Source organism: Cherax quadricarinatus, chromosome 21 (assembly GCF_038502225.1).
Source record: "Cherax quadricarinatus isolate ZL_2023a chromosome 21, ASM3850222v1, whole genome shotgun sequence".
NCBI lineage: Eukaryota > Metazoa > Arthropoda > Malacostraca > Decapoda > Parastacidae > Cherax > Cherax quadricarinatus.
In genome coordinates this window covers 2,358,973-2,384,043 of record NC_091312.1, presented here as the reverse complement: position 1 = coordinate 2,384,043, position 25,071 = coordinate 2,358,973, and the positions used below count along the sequence as shown (strand labels likewise).

The following is a 25,071-nucleotide window of genomic DNA, read 5'->3' as shown; positions in this document are numbered from 1 at the left end:
GTGGACTTGTAAATATGCTGAGTCACCGGTGTGTCGTGTCACAATGATGCATCATACCACCACTCACTAACCTCACTGCCTTCCACAACACATCCCTTCCTCCCCACACACCTACCTTCCTTCCTTTCCCTCCTTCATTCCATCCTCTCATCTCTTCCTACCTACCTTCTCTCCTCCTTCCTCTCATCTCTTCCTACCTACTTATTCTCCTTCCTTCCTTCCCTCCTTCCTGCCTTCCCTCCTTCCTGCCTTCCCTCCTTCCTGCCTTCCCTCCCTCCCTCCTTTCTTCCCTCCCTCCCTCCCTCCTTCCTTCCTTCCTTCCTTCCTTCCTTCCTTCCACTCCTTCCTTCCCTCCTTCCACTCCTTCCTTCCCTCCTTCCACTCCTTCCTTCCCTCCTTCCACTCCTTCCTTCCCTCCTTCAAGTAACATTTCTGGCTTGTGAGACCAATATAAGGTATATTGAATGTATATTTACTTGTTGTGTGCTACACAATAACTGCACAGTTATTATATTGTTTACAAAACATGTTTACACAAACCAGTTAGTTAGTTTAATATGTTTATTATGCACCCCATACCCATCCTGTGGGCGGTAGTCAAAAGATTACAGAGGTACATAATTGGTCCAGGGACTGGACTCCAAAGTTTTGATAACTGAGCAAGTTACAAAGGTAATGAACTAGATCTGGTCATAATCATGACCAAGTTACAAAGGTAATGAGCTCCAGGTAGAGCTGGTCAGAATCATGACAAGTTTCAAAGGTAATGAATGATAAACACGTTATCACATGATTACAATCATAGACAAATTACAGAGTAATGAGCAGTTAACAAACATAGCAGGGAATTCATCCATTGCCCCAACAACAGATGTTGCTAGGTGCCTGTCTCTCCTCGGCAGACAGCCATTGCAAACAGCAGCAAGTTGCCCCGGGATCTGCTGCTTGCACGAGCACCATCGACCCTCCCCAGGAGGTCCAAGAAGCCAGCGACTCCGTTAACAGCCCGATGGAGAGCTCCCCTAGGGACATGGCAACGTCCTGGTGGACGCCAAGTTGACTGAAGATCCCAGGCTCTCGTGTGCACGGATGTTGAAGTACACACTGCCTATGACACCTGACAGCTGCCTCGCGGTCGAACTCCATGATGCTGTCCCTGTAGTGGAAGTTCCTGTGAGCCCAGCACTCCCTGCAGTGCCATCGCTGACATCGTGGGTTAGGGGAGAAGTACCCTCTATAGATGGGGTGGCGCTGGGAGTTGGGTGGGTGAGGCGGGGGAGACGCGCAGGGGTGAGGCATTATGAGAGGGTCACTGTTTACTACACATGCCCTCCCCCTCCCCCCCAGCTGAGAGGGGGGAGGCACTGACTGGTCCTGACTCAACAACACCAAACCTTCTGCACAACACTTCAACTATTTACGCTGAAACGATGCACTGGGATGTCCGTTCGCTGCTCTGGTATCTTCTCAAAGCATTCACACTGAGTTCTGTTAAGTAGGGACCTGGTCAGCCTCTTTGACCAGGAGCTATCCTTGAAAATCCCTCAGCTAGCCCGCTACACAACCAACAATAAGAAATGTTGTTTATTACAATTTTTCTATCACATATATACACATAGTCACTGGACACTTCGCAGAACTGCTACAGCTTCTGTAAAGCTTTTAGTTGTTGTGTGGGGTGGATTTGTAAATATGCTGAGTCACGGGCATAATTAGTGTCACAATGACAAATAACACCACCACTCGCCACCCTCACTGCCTGTCAACACCCATCCCTTCCTCCCCACCTCGCCAACCCACATGGAAATAAGTCACTGTCTGAATTTTTTGAGTTATCCTAGGTTGACAGTCTCATTCCTTTCCTTCCTTCTTTCTTTCCTTCTTTCCTTCCTTCCTTCCCTCCTTTCTTCCTTCCCTCCTTTCTTCCTTCCCTCCTCCCTCTCATCTCTTCCTTTCTTCCTTCCTTCCTCTCATCTCTTCCTTCCTTCCTCTCATCTCTTCCTTCTTTCCTCCCTTTCTTTTACCTTCCTTCCTTCCTTCCTTCCTTCCTTCCTTCTTCCTTCCTTCAGGTTGGTTTCTTGGGCATTGCTTTCGGTCACAAACTCCTCAGAACCATGAAATTCATCTTCACTGACACTTCCATCTGTGTTTGAACTATCACATGGGAACAAAAGAGCCCCAATTAGCCGAGGAGTGAGGAGTATCTTACCGCTAGACATGGTGAACAAGGTGTAATAAAATGGCTTTCCCACAATGCACCACTGGGTCCCTGATTTTTTTATATTTTTATACCGTGCACACTGACCATGGAGACCCATTCTCCCACATCCAGGACTACCAGCCTTTTCCTGCTTGATTTGAGGATGCTAGAATTTATGTGTACTAGTATGGCACCAACCCTGAAAGGGTTAATTCTGTCTACAAAAGCATGGGGTTTGAGGAATGGAATGATAAGTTAGACATTCTCTTCCAGAAGATGGAAGTCTTGTAATGTTAGCGTTAAGCACTTCGTGAAGCATGTGTCCTCTTTTCTTATGATGGTGTATAAAAAATGTATAAATTGGTCCGGTCCTGCCCGGTAAAGGGTTAAGATAGGAGGGATAGGGGTCATCACAGGAATGATTAGGAGGAGGAGGAGGATAAAAGAAACTTTGAGTTATTGGGGCTTAAGCATCCAGCAGGCTTGTGTGAATGTGTTAGTGAATAGAGATGAGTAGGTTTTAATGGATGTGATGTTAGTGTGAGTTAAGTAATGTTTATATTTTATTATACATTATTAATTTACTGCACTCTTATTAAAGGCAGGGCTGGATTTATAAGGGGGCATCTACCCTGGGCCCCTCTGCCAGAGGGGCCCCCCAGATGAAAGACTTCATTTATAACAAAATGTAATAATAAAAAAATTAGTTTAATAAAAGGAATTAACAAATAGTGTGTGTGGAAGGGCCTCAGAAAATAGAAAGAAAGGGTGCCCCCACCCTCTCTCCCTTTGAATAACTTGACTTTACTATTTCTGGTTAGTGTCAGTTTAAAGGTAAATAACCAAACCATAAGGTCAGAGGTGACCAGGTGCGCACACGCGCTTGTGTCTGTGTGTGCGAGGTAGCTATTGTTTGTATGGCTTTGATTGGCTATGTTTTCTCAGAAGGGCTGTTTCTTGTTAATGTCAATGTAGAGGTCAATGACTAACGAGTCAATTGATGGCCTGGGGCTATACAGTGGAATCTTGAGTTTTGGCCGCTCCAAGTTTCAGCCATTTAGAGTTTTGGTCACTTTTTGCCTAAATTTTGTCTTTGAGTTTTGAACAGTATCTTGAGTTTCGGCTGCCATACCAGACCTGTCCGCCTGCCCGTGCCTGCCCGTGCCTGCCCATTCCCACACAAAACATCCCGTGCATGTGTTGTGAGTCAGTCTGGTTATGTTTCTTTTCGAGTGAACATTACCCTGCTCGTTCATCCAAACATTTCACAGTAATCCATTGTTTTTTGTGCTTGTTGATTGAGTGCTACTGCTGCATAATTAACCATGGGGTTGGAGGTGCTTGGCCAGGATGTGGAAGAGTTGGTGGAGGACCACAGGGAAGAGCTAACCACTGAAGAGCTGCAAGACCTTCATCTGGAATAGCAACAGATCACAGCCGAGGAGCTTGCTTCAGAGGAAGAGGGAGGGAAGGAGGTTCCTTCTTCAGAGATTAAGGAGATTTGTGCAGTGTGAAGTAGGGTGCAAGCTTTTGCTGAGAAATATCACCCTGAGCAAGCTGAAACAAGCCATCTCTGCAACATGTTTAGTGACAAAACCATGTCTCATTTCAGACAAATGCCAGACGCTGGAAACAAACCTCTGGAGTTTTTTTGTACAACAGGGGTCCAGTGACTCTCAAGCTGGTCCTAGTTCCATTAAAAAACAAAGAAGGGAAGTAACACCGGATAACGACTTGGTACCTAAAGTCTTTATGGAAGGGGATTCCCCTTCCAAACAATAATAAGTCCTCCCTCTCTCCTCCCTGTCTTTCATATGCCAACAAGAGTCTTCAATAAAGGTATGTAAATGTGATTTTAAATTTTTATTTAAATGTTTGTTTATCTATTTCATTAGTCATTAACCCTCAAACTGTCCACATGTAGATATACGTGCACATGCAGAGCGCTCTGAATATATATCAACATTTTATTTTCATATAGTCGGACTTGAGTCCTGGAAATGGGAAGTACAATGCCTGCACTTTAAAGGAGGGGTTTTGGGATATTGGCAGTTTGGAGGGATATGTTTGTGTATCTTTATATGTGTATGCTTCTAGACTGTTGTATTCTGAGCACCTCTGCAAAAACAGTGATAATGTGCGAGTGTGGTGAAAGTGTTGAATGATGATGAAAGTATTTTCTTTTTGGGGATTTTCTTTCTTTTTTGGGTCACCCTGCCTCGGTGGGAGACGGCCGACTTGTTGAAAAAAAAAAAAAAAAATTTTATTTTTCATCCCTTCAAATTTGGCGCAATAGGCCTGAGTCGTAAAGACATGAGAGAATGGGTCTGTGCACTACGAAAAAAATCGGTGATGCTAGGGTATCACATGGTAGAACCAGTTACTTTCAGCTCCATCTTGGGTCAACATCATGGCAAACCCTCGTGATTCACTCACAGCTCATCGTATTAACACACTACTATTTTTGGAGAGTGAAACAGAAGGCGAGTTTAGTGGATTTGACAGTGATATGGCCACTAATGATCAAGGAATTAGTGAAAATATTGATGACAACCCAGATGACCCTCAGCCCATCACCTCTGGGGTGGCCAGTGTGGACAGTGTGGCCATACCAGACCCCTCAGCCCAGCACTTCTGGGATGGCCAGTGTGGACAGTGTGGCCATACCAGACCTCAGCCCAGCACCTTTGGGGTTGCTAGTGTTACTACACAGAGGCAACTCAGCAAGAGGAAATTATCATTTTCCAAGCGTTATGGTGCTGACGATAGTGAAAGTGATATAAGTGACGATGATGAAATCGATTTTATGCCTATAGACGATTCCTTGAGTGAAAGTGATTATCATTTTTTCCCAGTGAAATGTACTTTTAGGCTTCGTAACCTACGATCAGGCAGTGTGCCATATGTAGTTGGTGGCAAGGGTCATGAGAGGTCACAATCCAAAACCCCAGCCACTGACAGTGATAGTGATCATGAAGGAGAATATGCTGGGATGGAGGAAGAGGGAGGTGGCATGTTGCCTGGACCTCATGGCGTGGTGGGTGGGCAGACAAAGGACCGCCTGGCACCCTCTCAACTATGTGCTGCCTCCACTCCTGTCCCCCTTCCTGCTCCCCCATGCCCCATGCCATAGGTCCACCCTGCACCATCTGATCGCGAATGGAACTGGACAGACAGTACACCATTCGTGCCACATCCTTTCAGTTTTGATGCCAGTGGAAGTGGCATTATGCCACACTGTCCCATCACAAATGAGTCTACAGAGTTAGACTATTTTCAATTCTTTGATGAGCTGATAATGAACCTGATTGTTACCCAGACCAACATGTACTACCAGTATACAATGGACCACACAGATGTTTCAGAATTGTCACGTCTGCGCTGGTGGAAAGATATATGACTGTGGCTGAAATGTATTTATTCCTTGGGACTATCATGCTTATGCCACACACATATAAGAACAATATAGCAAACTACTGGTCCACAGACCACTTCATCTGTCTTCATCCAGTCTTCAGTGACCTCCTTCCCTGCAACAGATTCACTCTGTTGCTATGAATGTTGCACTTTGCAGACAGGAATACGCCAAACCGAAATGACCTCCTATACAAAATCCAGGAATTGTTTGTATCTGAAACACAAATTCAATGCCTACTTTTATCCATTCAAGAACATTGTTATTGATGAGTCCTTGATACTGTTCAAGGGATGACTGTCATTCAAACAATATATAACAAGCAAATGCAGTCGCTTTGGTATAAAACTCTTTGTGTGACTGTGAGACTGGTATTGTGTTGGATGTCATTATGTACACAGGGAAAAAGACACTTGACAATACAAGGTGCATGCTGGGCATTTCTGGTGATGTTGTTCGCTAGATGATGGAGCCATACCTTGGCAAGGGTCATGCAGTGTTCACAGACAACTGGTATACAAGCCCCATGCTTGCTGATTTCTTACGTGTGAACAATACTGATATATGTGGAACAGTGAGAAGTAGTAGAAAATGCATGCCAAAGTTCACTGGAGCAAGTCTAATGGAATCGTTTCATGCCAATGACATGATGGCACTGACGTGGCATGACAAATGGGACGTGACATTGCTGTCAACTGTCCACACAAATGAGATGGTACAAACAGACAGACTGAGCAGGTTCAGCCATGAACCTATTGTAAAGCCAGCTGCTGTCATCGACTATACGAACAATATGCGAGTAGCCGATAAGTGTGACATGATGATAGGGTTTGTTGACTGTGTAGGAGTTGCAAGTGGTATGTGAAGGTGTTTTTCCACCTTGTAGACATTACAATGCTCAATGGCTTCAACATGTACGAAGTAAAGACTGGGAAGCTACAATGATATGCGGAATTCACCCTCGATGTCATCTAGCGAAAAAGTATGGTACCACACTAATACCTGTCGCCCCACAAGAAGAGAGGGAAGTGCACGACTGAATAATCCCTAACTGTCATTGCCTGATACCATTACCATCTACTCCAAAGAAGAAGTACTCTCAGAAGAAGTGTTGTGTGTGTGCTTACACTACACAGTGACCCCAAGTGCGAAAAGACACACGATACATGTGTCAGCAATGTGGGGTGGCACTCTGTATGAATCCATGCTTCTTGGAGTATCATACAGTGGTGGACTTCTAGAAACATAAATGGAACCTGTAAATACCTTGTATATATATGTAAACAATAGTACAGTGGACCCCCGCATAACGATCACCTCCGAATGCGACCAATTATGTAAGTGTATTTATGTAAGTGCGTTTGTACGTGAATGTTTGGGGGTCTGAAATGGACTAATCTACTTCACAATATTCCTTATGGGAACAAATTCGGTCAGTACTGGCACCTGAACATACTTCTGGATTGAAAAAATATCGTTAACCGGGGGTCCACTGTATGTGATTGAACCAGGTGTACAAATTCATTTATCAGTGTGAACATGTGTGTTTGTGACAGTATAATTACTATTTCAGTACCAAACATTTGTGTCTTAACAAGAATTGGCTATGAAATCAAATGCTCTGTAAGAAAACATTATTATTATAACATGAAAACAACAAAAAATAGAAAAGAATTGGAAAAAATTATAAATGTTTATTACTTCTGCAAGCGGCAGTGCTCCATGTTGCCGGCACCTCATCATTTAGCACCAACTTTGATGGCTTATATCTCGGTAAGTACTGGCCCTGATGCTCATGTGACAGTAACATCGAGTCCTGCCGCTTGCAGAAGTGTTGTACATATACCTTTTTTTTCTATTTTTCATATTTTTCTGTAATTTTTATGTTCTGATAATTACAGTTTGTAGTAGTTCTTGTCATTTTATAACCAATCTTTGTTCTGACACTAGTATTAGGTACTGAAATTGTACTCAGATTGTCACAAACACACTGACAGGTGGACATTTACAACTGCCTTAGCCATTTACTATTGTCTTGGAATATATACAAAGTACATGTCCCAGCAATGTTTTGGATGTGTGGAAGTAGATAATAACAATGAGGAGGAGGAGGAGAAAGAGGAGGAGATGGATGGGGAGAAGGAGGAGATGGATGGGGAGAAGGAGGAGATGGATGGGGAGGAGGAGGAGATGGATGGGGAGAAGGAGGAGATGGATGGTGAGAAGGAGGAGATGGATGGTGAGAAGGAGGAGATGGATGGTGAGAAGGAGGAGATGGATGGTGAGAAGGAGGAGATGGATGGGGAGGAGATGGATGGGGAGAAGGAGGAGATGGATGGGGAGAAGGAGGAGATGGATGGGGAGAAGGAGGAGATGGATGGTGAGAAGGAGGAGATAGATGGGGAGGAGGAGGAGGAGATGGATGGGGAGGAGAGGAGGAGGAGATGGATGGGGAGGAGGAGGAGATGGATGGGGAGGAGGAGGAGATGGATGGGGAGGAGGAGATGGATGGTGAGGAGGAGGAGATGGATGGTGAGGAGGAGGAGATGGATGGGGAGGAGGAGGAGATGGATGGGGAGGAGGAGGAGATGGATGGGGAGGAGGAGGAGATGGATGGGGAGGAGGAGGAGATGGATGGGGAGAAGGAGGAGGATGGGGAGAAGGAGGAGATGGATGGGGAGAAGGAGGAGATGGATGGGGAGGAGGAGGAGATGGATGGGGAGGGGGAGGAGATTGATGGGGAGGAGGAGATGGATGGTGAGGAGGAGGAGGAGATGGATGGGGAGGAGGAGATGGAGGAGGAGATGGAGATGGAGGAGATGGAGATGAAGGAGAAGATGGAGATGGAGGAGATGGAGATGAAGGAGGAGATGGAGGAGGAGGAGGAGATGGAGGAGGAGGAGGAGATGGAGGAGGAGGAGGAGATGGAGATGGAGGAGGTGATGGAGGAGGAGGAGGAGGAGGTGATGGAGGAGGAGGTGATGGAGGAGGAGGTGATGGAGGAGGAGGAGATGGAGGAGGAGGAGATGGAGGAGGAGGAGATGGAGGAGGAGGAGATGGATGGGGAGGAGGAGGAGATGGATGGGGAGGAGGAGGAGATGGATGGGGAGGAGGAGGAGATGTATGGGGAGGAGGAGGAGATGGATGGGGAGGAGGAGGAGATGGAGGAGGAGGAGTAGTAGAAGAAGAAGAAGAAGAAGAAGAAATATTAATATGTAATAATAATATGTAATAATAAGTTCCCTTGAAGCATGACAAACCAAGTCCACCCCTGACAGTGACATGATAAGATGAGATAACAACTGATAAGAGCTGATGTTTGATGAGCATACACGAGGGTGGGGGAGGGTGCAGCTGATAAGAAAAGAATAGAGGTGATATTTGATGAGCATCGCTCTCACTTTGTTTTCGTTGGTACACAAACATTTCTGTCTATTTGTCTGTCAAGCTCCCTGTCTATCTGTTTAGCTCTGTCTCGGAGAGAGCCACAAGACTGCATCATCACCTTTACTCACATCTTCAAGCAGAGTATGGCACTTTGTCTGGATTATTTGGGTTATCCTAGGTAATTTACGCTATGTATACTTGTATTAATGTGTACCTGTGAGACAGAGATAGACAGATAGAGAGAGACAGATTGAAAGAGATACGGAGACAGATAGACAAAGACAGATAGAGACAGAGATAGACAGAGATAGACATGTCATGTGGGGGTTCGAAACGTGAATTGGGTAGGAACACTCGCATAGGCTGGTTAGTACATATAATTATAACGGAAAATATGGGAAGCACAGGCCCACCCTGCCTCTGCTCCCTATCTTAAGACTGACTCATGAATTGGGTCCTAAGGGTGAGCAGCATTCAAAACATGCTAAGGTCAGCAGCAACATGAATAACAGTCAGTGATTCACGCAGACGGTAGTGAGTCATACTACTGGTTACTGGTAACTGGTACTACTGGGAACTGATACTACTGAGAGCTCGGCGACGCTAACGTATGTCATCCCAACATACAGCTAATACAAACTAGAGATGGCAGGCTTGGGCTGATTCTATACAGTGTCAAAGTACACAACAATTAAACATTATAACATACATAAGTAGAATATTGGAATGGAAGCTAACGTACTTGACTATAATGAAACTTACTGTAACGAATATGTAATGAAACTTACTGTAATGACACTGTAATGCATTACGAGGTATGATATAGCACAACTCATCAAATGAGACTGAACATTGGGATTACACAATAGAAGTGATAAAAAAAAATTTGATCGATTGATCTGTATTCATGTGATCTACGGATTCTGAGGAAGGATATGTACAAAGAAAGAAGTGTTTAACAGAAAAGGCAGACTTGGTGCACTCAAATCTAGACTGCTAAATCTCAGAATTTGGAGAGAACGTGAACACGCGAAAAAACTCTTGATTTTTAATAAGTTGATACTGCAGTTATTCATCAATACAGGTTATTTACATTTAACCCCAACTCTGCTAGGGTGAGATTGACATATGCAGAATGGGTGTCATCTCTGGGAGGATCAAACTCTGTTGCACTGGCTAACTCATGCCGTATTTGAGGCAGATCTGAATTGGTAGTTACAAATGATACTTGAGGATTTCTCAATACCTGTCGTGTACGTAGGGAATAATGACATTCAGGCTGATTGTCTGACTGAGTATTAGAGGTAGAGAGTACAGGATCAGGAGGATTGTAAGAGTCTGTCACATTAGTCTGGGTTCGAACATCATTATCATCACATGCTAACTTCATATGATCTAAATGTGATTCTTTATACTGACCAGTACTAATTTCTCTAACCTTATACTTATTGCCAGTGATTTGTTCAACTACTCGATAAGGACCAACAAACTTTTGATCAAGCTTAGGCATTGCAGACATTTTGTTAAAGTTAGTCAGCATAACTCTCGAACCTACTTTGATTTTGGACTGCTTTGCTCGAGTGTTTGCGACTCTTGTAAATTCTGCTGTTGATTTATGAAGTGTTTCACAGATTCTTCTAGAAACGCTTTGAGCTAAGCTGGTACTAGTTGCTATGAAATCATCAGGGTTGTAATTTGGTTTCGGATTAGAATATAGCAACTCATAAGGCAAACGTTTATCTACACCATACAATGCATAATGTGGAGTGTCACCTATAGAAACATTGTAAGCAGAATTTATAGCACACTGCACATCAGGTATAACTTCATCCCAAATTTCACTGTAGGGATTGATAGTGGCTTTCAAGACATCAAGTACTTTCTTATTGGTTCGCTCTGCTGACCCATTGCTGGCAGGATGATGAGGAACAATGGTGGATTTAGAGATCTTGTACAAGGTACACCAATTTTCAAGAATCTCATTACAGAATTCACCTCCATTATCTGTTACTAGGGACTTAGGGGTGGTATGCCTGCAGATAATGCATTCTTTAAATGCTTTAGCTATTGTATCTGCAGTCTTATCTGCAATAGGAACTAACTCACAATATCTGGTGAAATGGTCTACCATAGCACACAGATGTTTGTTGCCCTGGAGGGAACATTGGAAATTAGTTAGCAAATCTAGCGCAACTCTTTCCCACGGTTTGCTAGTAGTTGACTGTGGAATTACTAACTGGTATACACTTCTGCTAGGGGTACCCAACTCGGCTGTTCGATACAGTAATTCTTGGTTCATGACAGTCACTGATGGGTGCTGGTGGCTTCACAGTCAGAATAGGATCTTCCTGGAACAGGAATCGAATCACTCCAGACCACATGGGATCTGTTCGTTGAGCATTCTTTACATCCTCGGCAGTAAATGGAGGGTGTGCAGTTACTATACTAACGTGTCGCGATAAAGCATCCGCGACTACATTTGACTTGCCAGGTAAGTGTTCAAAGGTAGGATTGAACTCTTGGATAGTCAAGGTCCATCTGGCTAACCTTCCAGTAGGTTGTTTGTTCTTGAATAAAGGTATCAGTGGAGCCTGGTCTGTCAAGACATGAACAGGGTAAGTGGACCCCCGGTTCGCGATGCTATCGGTATCCGATAAATCCGGTAATCGATGCATTATATCGCAGAAAATTTGCCTCGCTTCCCGATACAAAACCCGGTATGCGATGTGGTTCGTACGAGACGTGTCCATGTGTGGCCTGAACTGCCCCGTGTGTGCCAGTGTTTACAAGCCAGCCAGTGTGCGCGCATCTAAGGATACATTGGGTACATTCCATATTATCCATATTATCACTGTTTTTGGTGCCTGTTTTTGCAAAATAAGTCACCATGGGCCCCAAGGAAGCTCCCAGTGCCAACCCTTCGAGACCAAGGGTGCTAATGACTGTTGAAATGAAGAAAGAGATAATTGCAAAGTACGAAAGTGGAGTGCGTGTGTCGGAGCTGGTCAGGTTGTATAGTAAACCCCAATCAACCATCTCTACTATAGTGAGCAAGAAAACGGCTATCAAGGAAGCTGTTCTTGCAAAAGGTGCAACTGTGATTATGAAACAGCGACCGCAAGTGTTAGAAAATGTTGAGAGACTGTTATTGGTGTGGATAAATGAAAAACAGATAGCAGGAGATAGCATCTCTCAAGCAATCATTTGTGAAAAGGCTAGGCAGTTGCATGACAATTTGGTAAAAAAATTGCCTGCAACTAGTGGTGATGTGAGTGAATTTAAGGCCAGCAAAGGTTGGTTTGAAAGATTTAAGAATCGTAGTGGCATACATAGTGTGATTAGGCATGGTGAGGCTGCCAGTTATGTTGTGCGACAGAGGTCCAGTGACTCTCAAGCACTGTGGCAGATGTTGCAAGTATATGGAATAGGTGGTAAGTTGCTAAATGCTGTAAAGAGTTTTTATGAGGATAGTGAGGCTCAGGTTAGGGTGTGCAGAAGAGAGGGAGACTACTTCCCGGTAAACGTAGGTCTTAGACAGGGATGTGTAATGTCACCATGGTTGTTTAATATATTTATAGATGGGGTTGTAAAAGAAGTAAATGCTAGGGTGTTCGGGATAGGGGTGGGATTAAATTATGGGGAATCAAATACAAAGTGGGAGTTGACAGTTACTTTTTGCTGATGATACTGTGCTTATGGGAGATTATAAAGAAAAATTGCAAAGGTTAGTGAATGAGTTTGGGAGTGTGTGTAAAGGTAAAAAGTTGAAAGTGAACATAGAAAAGAGTAAGGTGATGAGGGTATCAAATGATTTAGATAAAGAAAAATTGGATATCAAATTGGGGAGGAGGAGTATGGAAGAAGTGAATGTTTTCAGATACTTGGGAGTTGACGTGTCGGCGGATGGATTTATGAAGGATGAAGTTAATCATAGAATTGATGAGGGAAAAAAGCTGAGTGGTGCGTTGAGGTATATGTGGAGTCAAAAAACGTTGTCTATGGAGGTAAAGAAGGGAATGTATGAAAGTATAGTAGTACCAAAACTCTTATATGGGTGTGAAGCTTGGGTTGTGAATGCAGCAGCGAGGAGGCGGTTGGAGGCAGTGGAGATGTCCTGTCTAAGAGCAATGTGTGGTGTAAATATTGTGCAGAAAATTCGGAGTGTGGAAATTAGGAGAAGGTGTGGAGTTAATAAAAGTATTAGTCAGAGGGCTGAAGAGGGGTTGTTGAGGTGGTTTGGTCATTTAGAGAGAATGGATCAAAGTAGAATGACATGGAGAGCATTTAAATCTGTAGAAGGAAGGTGGGGTAGGGGTCGTCCTCGAAAAGGTTGGAAGGAAGGGGTAAGGAACGTTTTGTGGGCGAGGGGCTTGGACTTCCAGCAGGCGTGCATGAGCGTGTTTGATAGGAGTGAATGGAGACGAATGGTGTTTGGGACCTGGCGATCTGTTGGAGAGTGAGCAGGGTAATATTTAGTGAAGGGATTCAGGGAAACCTGTTATTTTTACATAGCCAGACTTGAGTCCTGGAAATGGGAAGTACAATGCCTGCACTCTAAAGGAGGGGTTTCGGGATATTAGCAGTTTGGAAGGATATGTTGTGTATCTTTATACGTATATGCTGCTAAACTGTTGTGTTGTGAGCACCTCTGCAAAAACAGTGATTATGTGTGAGTGAGGTGAAAGTGTTGAATGATGATGAAAGTATTTTCTTTTTGGGGATTTTCTTTCTTTTTGGGTCACCCTGCCTCGGTGGGAGACGGCCGACTTGTTAAAAAAAATATATACAGTATATATATATACAGGTCCGCCATCACAAATCCGGCAATCAGTTATTCGGTTCCTTCAGTTATTCGGCACTAATTTTGGCTAGCATAATTTCAAATTTCCAGGGTCGCCACACCAACCTGCTGGTACTATTTGGTGGCACTGCTTGCTGCATAAGTCATTCCAATTTCTTTTTCTCCATTTATTGTTTTACCCTGCTTACTTTTAGCCCTAGCCATGGTTCCAGCGAATAAAGGAAATGCTTCTCATTATGTAAAGCACCGACACAATACATTATCCATTAAAGATAAGGTGGCTTTGAAGCCACTGTCGGTTGCCATGAGCTCAGTCTCATGAAGCAGGAGAATATGCTTTATTATTACGCTAATATCAACACTACAGCTTATTTGCCTATCACAATTGATCTAATATGACATAAGAAACAATATAAATAACATAAAACATGGTAAATACTCCAGAATGAATAATGTTGGCATAACACCGAGCAGTTTGACAGAGTTATGAAGAGGATATGGTAAACAAATACCATTCTCCTATCCTTGTCTTGGTGGCTTATATTAGAGAAAACGGAGTATAGCACAGGGCTAACTATGACATACACTCGTACTCCACCATAAACATGAAACAAAAAAGTTATTTTCTTTCTATAGATTATCACACATAGCAGCATGTGTAGAGAACCTAGGATAACCCAAAAAAAGTCAATGTGGCTTATTTTTAGTACCTGGCTTGGATTAGCCATATATGATTTTTGGTAAATATTCGATTCCCAGCCAGGGTAGAAACATTAGGCGTGTTTCTTTACACCTGTTTTCTATGTTTACCCATCAGTAAATGGGTACCTGGGTGTTAATCGACTAGTGTGGGTGTTATCCTGGGACACTGACCTAATTTTCTTGAAGTACTCAGCATAACAAGCGCCTTTCTATACAGTAGTATGTCACTCGTATTGTAGATAGTCTTAATGACCCTCTTGTAGTAGATAGTCTTTTTAGTATGATAATAAGATGTTATCTTCATTATAGAATAATAAGAAAATATTATAACATTTATATTATAATAATAAGGTAAAAGGACCCCAATGGAAATAAGTCACTCTGTCTGACTTTTTTGGGTTATCCTAGGTTCTCTACACATATGCTGCTATGTATGATAATTCTATGTAACTGTATTTGTGTATACCTGAATAAACTTACTTACTGATGTCAGCTAGGCCTGTATACCTTGTACATGTACGTGTAGTAAATAAAGATATTACTATTATTATTATTATATTATTATTATTATTATTTTCTCAGTTGTTTGTTGGGTTATCTTATTCAAACTTGGACAATGTATGATGGAAAGATACTTCTTCACATAAACCAAAAATGAAGGAAATCAGACCATAAATAGCGGAGTTCACTTCTCAGCCATTAGCGGCCGCTTAGCGGTATATTTTTGTATGGTTGTTATGGTTATATTCTCACTTTTCCGGTCTCATTTGATAGAATGAAAGATATATTACGGAAATAGATATGATTTTGATTGCTTTCATGACGAAAAGTACCTTGAAATTGCGCTCACAGTAGCGAAAATGTTCTCTTCTTTAGCGAAGCTCAAGAGTAAACAAATGACGTCACCGTCCAATACCTGTCCGCCTGCCAGTCTAAATTCCAGTACGGAGTCAAGAACGGATTTACATTATTTATACGATTATTACAATAATGCAGCAGTCTGCATAACAGTAAATCTTCTATTTTTTGTGAATAAAAATTCCAAATGGTAAGCAAGAGTAATGTAAGAGGGGCCTGTAGCCGTGACTAATGAACAGAGAAAATGTTATTTTAGTGCCAGGAATATCTGCATTGTTTATTCTGGACCCTATTTTGAAATTGGCATCTGTTGAAATTTGTGTGAAATCAGCCAAATTGACAATTTCTGACCACTTTATTGGGTAGTTGAAATAAGTGAATGGGCGGTTTCTTGTACTCAGTTGACAGACTAGAAGTAAATAAGTTTATTCAGGTATACACAAATACAGTTACATAGATTATCATACATAGCAGCGTATGTATAGTGAACCTGGGATAACCCAGAAAAGTCAGACAAAGTGACTTATTTCCAGTACCTGGCTTGGGCTTGCCATATATGATTTTTGGTAAATATTTTTTTTTCTTGGTTGCTTGTTGGGCTATCTCATTGAAACTTGGGCAATGTATGATGGAAAGATGCTTCTTAACGTACAACAAAAATGAAAAAGACGGACGATAAATAAGGGAGTTCACTTCTCAGCCATTAGCTGCCTCTTTGCAGTATATTTTTATATTGTTTTTATGGTTGTATTCTCATTTTTTGGACTCATTTGATAGAATGGAAGATATATTACAGAAATAGACATGATTTTGATTGTTTTCATGACGAAAAGTACCTTGAAATTGAGCTCAAAGTAGCGGAAATGTTCGATTTTTGCCGATGTTCAATGAACTGTGTAAGTCAAGTTGGTTAATTTTATTAAGTATATTCTAACCTAACCACTATGTTATTCGGCAAACTCAGTAATCCGGCACACTACAGGTCCCAATGATGCCAGATTTGTGATGGAGGACCTTTGTTATTATACATGTATAAATAATTTGTAATTTTTATTCACACAAAAAATATAAGATTTACTGTTATTCCTTATTGCAATGAATGTATAAATAATGTCAACCCATTCACGACTGCATATTGGAATGGACAGTGACATCATTTGTTTACTCTGAAACAGCCAAGCAATGGACCATTTCTCCTAGGTTGAGCTCTATTTCAAGGTGCTTTTCATCGTGAAAGCAATCAAAATTATATCTATTTCTGTAATGTATCTTCCATTCTTTCAATTGAGATAAAAAAACTATTTGAAATTACCACTAAGGGGTGGCTAATTGCTGAGAAGTGAATTCCATTATTTATTCTTAGATTTCTTTCATTTTTGGTGTATGTTAAGAAGCATCTTTCCATCATACATTGCCCAAGTTTCAGTAAGGTAGTCCAACAAACAAATGAGATACAGTTCCCGAGATCAAGAGCAAGAGCCCTTCACCAGTGTCAAGGAACCTGCCTTGAGGTCTGCTCACTTGTGGAAATTTTGCTCGCGTACGGAAGCAAAATATTGACCCATCGACTGCTCGTATTTGGAAAAACTCGCACGTGGACACGCTCGCAAGTAGAGGTTCCACTGTAGAAGTAGCAAGACGTACCTGAAATCTTGCATGTTTATGAGACAGAAAAAAGACACCAGCAATCCTACCATCCATTACTTTCCTACTGTCCAACTATGATATACTACTACTTAGTATTAAGTAGAATGTAAGCCATTATTGTTAAGTTGGCCCATAATGCCTAGGCATGATAGAGGCTCTCTTTGCATTGCAACCCACTATTGTATATACACAATCTCAGTGTACTGTTTGCAAAGACATTAAATAAATAAATAAATCCTGTAAAACAATTACAGGTTTCCATTTTGCACTCGCTTGGCAGGACGGTAGTACCTCCCTGGGTGGTTGCTGTCTACTAACCTACTACCTATATATTAATACTATTATATTGTATTATTATTATTGTTATAATAATAATGATTACCATTATTATTATTAGTAGTAGTAAGTACGTATATGGTGAAGAGCTCTTGATCTAGGGAATTGGATCTGTGCTCCAGTTCTCTAAATTAATAATAATAATAATAATAATTAATTATTATTATAATACTTATGTACTAATACGTAATAATGATAATACATAATTACATATATAATAAAATATTATATAATAATAATAATACAATATAATGATACATAATAGTACAATAATATAATAACACAGTGGAATCTCAAATTTCGAACATATCACTTATAGAACTTTGAAAATCGACCGTTTTTTTCGAACCAACATTGTCCCTATTATCGAACTCGCCCCTGTTTTCGAACTGCTGGGTACCGGACCTGTCCACCAGCCTGCTCTGTCCGTTTCCCTGCGCAGGTGCCGTGAGCCAGTCTGGCTTTGTTGATGCTTGAATGAACTCTAACCTGCAGTCTCATTCAAACATTTCACAATTACTGTAATTCATTGTGTTTAGTGCTTGTGGGACTGTGAAATAAGCTACCATGGGCCCAAAGAAACTTGCAAGCGATACCCCTGTGGTAAAGAAAGTGAGAACCACCATAGATGTGAAGAAGGAAATAATACAGAAGTGGAATGATGTCCAAATGTTTGTGGAGAAGTACCACCCTGAGCAAGTTGAAACAAGCCATCTTTGCAACAAGTTCAGTGACAGAACCATGTCCCATTTTAGGGAAATCTTAAAGAGGTGCCAGAAACAGAGAATTGTGGACAGTTATTTTGTGAGACAGGGGTCCAGTGACTCAAGCTGGTCCTAGTGGCATTTAAAGACAGAGAAGGGAAGTAACCCCAGAGAGAGCTTTGATACCTGAAGTCTTTATGGAGGGGATTTCCCTGCCAAACACTAACCCCAACTCCCTCTCTCCTCCTCCCTATCTTCCAGATGCTATCACCAATCTTCAATAAAGGTAAGTAAAAATGTTATTTTATATGTTTATTTAAATTTATTAATAATTGTACACTGTATTTGTTGTGTGTATGTAAAACTATAATGTAATACTATCTGTAAAATGTATTTTTTTGTGAATATTTTTGGGTTTCTGGAGTGGATTAATTGTATTTCCATTATTTTTTATGGGAAATATTGCTTCGCCTTTCAAACTTTTTGAATTTAGAACTAGCTCCTGGAATGGATTAAGCTCGAAATTTGAGGTTCCACTGTACTATGAACGTACTGCGTATAATTTAGTTTGACAACACCACCACAATGGTCATTAGTGCACATGTGCTTACGGGACTATCCTCCATAAGGAATTTTCATGATTTCTTTGTTTTGTGCAGTTAATTTACCAGATTTCTTTTTTCTAACCATGGGTCCTAAGGAAGCAAGTGCAAAGGACAGTGCCGAGAAGAAAAAGAGGATGATTTTCATGGAATTAAAGAAAGAAATGATTAATAAGCACAGACTAGGTACGAGGGTTGAGGACTTGGCAAGTTGAGTACAAGGGTATTGCCTCTACTATATGTACCTATGGGTTTAGTGCTTCCCCATGATTATAATAATAATAATAATAATAATAATAATAATAATAATCTACTGTATGTACAATACTAAAGCAGGAGTCTATAAAGGCTATAGTGCCAGCAAAGGGCATTACCATAATTTATAAGCAGTGGACCTCTGTTAAGTAAAAGATGGTAAAGCTGCTGTTGACATGGTTGGCAGAGAAACAGCTTACAGGAGATATGTAGTGTAGTGAGATAAACATAAAAATTGTACATAGCAGTTCTTAAGAAAAGTGTGAACTCCTAACAGGATATGCCGTTCTGCATTTCTTCTCCAAGATATGTAAATATCGTATGTACACCATATCTAATTCAGTTAGCCTCACAAACTCCGTTTTCTCTTATAACACCTCTGACGTTTTCATAGCGAGAATGCGTGACCACTCCCGACCACAATCCTCCTCCCTCTGCCGTCCGTGTAATGACATATTCTATTCATTCTAGAGTGTATATCAGGTTTCTGTGTTATTTATATTGTTTATTATGTCATATTAGATGAATTGTGACAGATAAATAAGACAGAGTTGATATTAGGGTTATTTTATCATGCCTCCTGAGAGCAGGAATTCAGCTGGAATGAATTAATTGCATTTCAATTCATTTAAATGAGGAAAATTGACCCAGCATACAAACAAGTCCACGGAACGAATTAAATTCATAACCTGAGGTTCCACTGTATGTAGATACCGAAAGCGTGACACCAAAGATATAAATAAATGCTCATCAGTAATTATTATATAGTGTAAATGGAATGTATTACAAACTGAAAATTATAGTCAAAGTTATTGTTAAAGTCAGTAAAATTGAGAAGAATAAAATCAGACATCATCTTCGAAACCTAATATACTTTTTTTGAAAACTTCTGTTTATCATGCTATTTAGTTCATTTCTTATTTGTAATTCAGTTTAATTTCCATGTTGAGGGCCCCTCAAACCTAAAGTGTCCCGGGCCCCCCAAGGTCTAAATCCAGCCCTGATTAAAGGATGAGAAAATTACAGGTACCATCTGACTTACGAGCGAGTTTGGTTCCGAGAAACCAGTCGTAAGTCGAAATGGACGCAAGTCGAACTTTGCTACTGAATATCAACATCACATTTTTGTAATGACTATTTTATTGTTTAATTTTGGTATTTCATGTTTTACTTTACTTTTTATGTTGTTAGTACTGTATTTTATACTGTAAGGTTTAGTATAAACACTGTGTACAACACAAATAGTTGTTTATTTTCCAGAAATTTGGCATAAAAAACACGGTCGTAAGTTGAGTGGTCATATGTTGAGCAGGTCGTAAGTCGGATGGTAGGTGTACATACTTTTTAATTAAAATGCTTTATATTTACAGGAAACAGATGGTGGAAGGAAAGGAGAAAAGGATAAAATTGAAGAACTTCAACAAATGGTTGACAATATCAAAGATGGACATTTTAAGCACTTGGAGCAAGAGGTTAGGGAATGGACAAAGAAGCTTCTAAGTAAGGTACATTATGATTTGCTCTTAATCAAATACTTTCATCGTAAAATTCTTTTCTACATTACCACATTTTTTTTTCCTGTTTTTTATTGTACATTATAGTTCTGTATAAAAAAATTCACCTCATAACTGTTATACAGCATTTCACTAATGTAGCCATGTTTCAGTTATTTAGACTTCCTATAATAAATATATTCACTCATTATATGCCTCAATGTAAACACTTGATCTACACATCCCCTACCCACTCTGAAACCTCCTTGCTCGTCCGCAATCCTACATTCTGTCTTACCTCTAATTCTTTCAATTATAACCCTACCGTACACTTTTCCTGGTATACTCAGTAAACTTATTCCTCTATAATTTTTACAGTCTCTTTTGGCCCCCTTCCCTTTATATAAAGGGACTATACATGCTCTCTGCCAATCCCTAGGTACCTTCCCCTCTTTCATACATTATTATACATATTTTTATTATTATTATTGTAATCAGGAAGCACTTGTGGGGGGAGGAGATGGAAGGTATTCTGGCTTAATTTAGGGAACTGAAACACAGATACAATTCCCTAGATCAAGAGCCCCTCACCTCGTACATACTAATAATAATATTATTATTATAATACAATATAATAATAATAATAATAATAATAATAATGGTAACAGTAAGGAGAAACTTCAAATGGCTGCCAGTAGTTGGCACCACCATCAGCAAAACATTGGTAACCACTACTTTTCACCTGTCTAGACTTAAGTACAGTAGACCATCATTTAAGACGGTAGTTACGTTCCTGAAAATGCCGTGCTAAGTAAAACTGTGTTAGATGAACTGAAGAACTTAGGGGAAAATAGGGATACGTTCCTGAGAGCCCCAAAAAAAGCCAAGCAACTTTTTTAATCCTCCATCTCTTAACAAATAAAAGTGAATATGTAATTGTAGTTCATTGTTGTGATGTATTATGGTGTTGTTTTTACTGCTTAAGACTGAATATAACAGAAATAATAATATTTCTTACCTTAAATTGTGGGTGCTGGTGTTTGTGAATGATTAAGAGAGTGGAGAGTTATGCTGTGGTCCTACTGGGTTGAGGTGGATGGTAGAGGTTCTGGTACTGAAGTCGATGGTTGTACTGGAGTGTCTAACTTTAAGTCAGTCAGTCAAGTCAGTAAGTTGTTCAGTCAAGTCAGTCAGTCAAGTCATTCAGTAAGTCAGTCAAGTCATTCAGTAAGTCAGTCAAGTCATTCAGTCAGTCAAGCCATTCAGTCAGTCAAGCCATTCAGTCAGTCAAGTCAGCCAGTAAATCAGTTATTCAGTCAAGTCAGTAAGTCAAGTAAGTTATTCAGTCAAGACAGTAAGCTAATCATTCAAGTCAGTAAGTCAGTCAGTCAGTCACACAAACTTATGCTCACCTCATTTTATGTGTACAAAGTAACACTTCATTACACCATAGGTTATCTCTCTTGTCTAATACGTATCTTTGTTTCTTTGTTAATTGTAAGATTTAAGTGCTTATTTCTCTTCATGCCACTTTCAGTAACACTGGTATAGCTACTGGGTGTCATGACTGCTTGGCAGATACAAGATATAGTAATTAACCCTTTCAGGGTTTCGGCCATACTAGTACGGCTTACGCCCCAGGGTTTTTGACGTACTAGTACGCCTAAATTCTAGTGCCCTCAAATCGAGTGAGAGAAAGCTGGTAGGCCTACATATGAAAGAATGGGTCTATGTGGTCAGTGTGCGCAGTATAAAAAAAATCCTGCAGCACACGGTGCGTAATGAGAAAAAAAAACTGTTTTTGGATTAAAACAGCGACTTTGCACTGTATTTTCGTATGGTATTTATTGTTGTATTCTAGTTTTCTTGGTCTCATTTTATAGAATGGAAGACATATTACAGAAATTGAGATGATTTTGACTGGTTTTACAATGAAAAGTACCTTCAAATCGAGCTCAAAGTAGCAGAAATGTTCGATTTTTACCAAAGTTCAAAAGTAAACAAATCATGCCAAGCGTCCAATACACGTCAGCTGGTGAGTCTGATATTCTTTCACAAGTGCGCTGATATTATTTATACCATTTCTACACTAATGCTGTCTGCATAACAGTAAATCTTCTATTTCTTGTAAGAATAAAAATTCAAAGTGGGAAGCCAAAGAAATATAAGAGGGGCCTGGGGATGTGACTAAAGAACAGAGAACTTGTTGCTTTAGTGCCAGGAATTCCTTTCTTGTTTATTCTGGACCCTATTCGGAAATTGGCATCTTTTGAAATTTGTGTGAAATTGGCAGAATTGCTAAATTCTGACCACTGTATTGGATAGTTGAAATCTGTAAATGGGTGGTTTCTTGTACTCATTCGATAGAAAAAATGGAGTTCTTGCAAAATAGTTATGATTTTTGTCAACTAGTACATAGGAATTGACCGAAAATAGGGCTCAAAGTGGGTAAAATCGCCGATGCGTAAACATCGTCGAGACCACTAACTTCGCGAGAGCATAATTCTGTAAGTTTCCCATCAAATTTCATACTTTGGTGTCATTATGATTGGAAAAAGATTCTCTATCTTTTCATAAGAATTTTTTTTTTTTTTTTTTAAATTTGGGGACCCTGAGAACAAGTCTCGGAGAGGGCCTGTGGACCCTGAAAGGGTTAAAACAGCGACTTTGCAGTGTATTTTCGTATGCTATTTATGGTTGTATTCTATTTTCTTGGTCTCATTTTATAGAATGGAAAACATATTATAAAAGTTGAGATGATTTTGATTGGTTTTACAATGAAAAGTACCTTGAAATTGAGCTCAAAGTAGCAGAAATGTTCGATTTTTGCCAAAGTTCAGAGGTAAACAAATCATGCCACGCGTCCAATACACATCAACTGGTGAGTCTAATATTCTTTCACAAGTGTAGTGATGTTATTTATATCATTTCTACACGAATGCAGTAGTCTGCGTAACATAAATCTCATATTTTTTGTGAGAATAAAAACTCAAAGTGGAAAGCAAATGAAATTTAGCAGAGGATTGGGGACATGAGTAATGAACAGAGGAAATGTTATTTTAGTGCTAGGAATGTCTGTCTTGTTTATTCTGGACCCTTTTTGGAAATTGACATCTTTTGAAATTTGTATGAAATTGGCAAAATTGCAAAATTCTGACCACGTTGTTGGATACTTGAAATTGGTAAATGGGTGGTTTCTTGTACTCATTCGATAGACAAAATGGATAAATAAATAACAAAAAGGCACAATACCGTGACTGGAACGATACACAAATAACCCGCACATAAAAGAGAGAAGCTTACGACGACGTTTCGGTCCGACTTGGACCATTGACAAAATGGAGTTCTAGCGAAATAGGTATGATTTTTTGTCGACTGGTACATTGGAATTGGGTGAAAATAGGGCTCAAAGTGGGCGAAATCGCCGGTGCGTAAACATTGTTGAGACCGCTAACTTCGTGAGAGCATAATTCCATAAGTTTTCCATCAAATTTTATATTTTTGGTGTCATTATGAACGGGGAAAAGATTCTCTATCGTTTCCTAATTTTTTTTTTTTTCCCGACCCTGAGAACAAGTTTAGAAGAGGGCCTGCCGACCCTGAAAGGGTTGAAAGATCAAAACACAATTCACAAACACAGCTAGCTTGTAGCAGAGAAGAAAGACGACGCATATGAAGTACAAATGCTGGGATGGCAGGTCTCCCCCGCCAATCCACAACAAGGCTGCCGCTTGAGGAAAAGGGAATTTTTTTTTCCTTCCCACAAACTGAACCGTGTTAAATTAATTTTATGACATGTTACATAAAATTGTGCCGCAATTCTTTAATCGTACTATACCCGAATCGTGCCAAATAAACTCGCGCTAAATGACGGTCTATTGTAGTCTTTAAGTATTAGGCTAAGTATGTCCGAAATGCCTCGGCACGATATTGGCTTTCTTTGCTCCAATCATATTATGATATGTCAACACATTGTAGCCTTTGCAAATAAATAAATAAATTATTGATTTATTTAACAATTTGAGGGTCCATGCCATAGTTCTATGGCTTTGAGTTGAGGGTCCAAACCGTACATCTACACCATGAGCTCAGCTCACTCTGATAAGCTGTGAGCAGTAAATTTGGGCCTAGATATGAGAGAATACATCTGTGGTATGTGTACCACATAAAATAAATCCTGCAGCACACTGCGCAATGAGAGAAAAAAAACTGAGACTGTAATTTTTTATTAAAACATTGACTTTGCAGTGTTTTTGTATGTTTTTTATAGTTGTATTTGCAATTTCTTGGTCTCATTTGATAGAATGAAAGATATATTACAGAAATAGAGATGATTTTGATTGGTTTTAGTACTGAAAATGGCTTGAAACTGACCTCAAAGTAGCGGAAATGTTAAATTTTTGCCGATGTTCAGGAGTAAACAAATGACCTCACATGTCTAATACACACCAGCTGGTGGGTCTGATATATGTTCACAAGTGTGGTGATATTATTTATACTATTTTGCATAACAGTAAATCTTCTAATTTTTTATTTGAATAAAAATTCGTTTTGTGAATAAAAAATCAAAATGGAATTCATTTGTAAAACCTGAAAATGTAAGTAATGAACAGAGGAAATGTTAGTTTCGTGCCAGGAATGCCTGCATTGTTTATTCCAGACCCTATTTTG

General features: G+C 40.2%; 1 protein-coding gene across 3 annotated transcripts in view; it reads left to right on the top strand.

Annotated features, from left to right (window-relative positions):
* Positions 1 to 25,071, top strand: part of LOC128689058 (protein OS-9) — a 162,888-nt gene that overhangs the window by 36,763 nt on the left and 101,054 nt on the right. For all 3 annotated transcript variants that reach the window (XM_070087110.1, XM_070087108.1, XM_070087109.1), the window contains one exon: positions 20,278 to 20,412. In XM_070087110.1, coding sequence (XP_069943211.1) covers positions 20,278 to 20,412 — 135 coding nt within the window. The remainder of the gene's footprint in view (positions 1 to 20,277; positions 20,413 to 25,071) is intronic.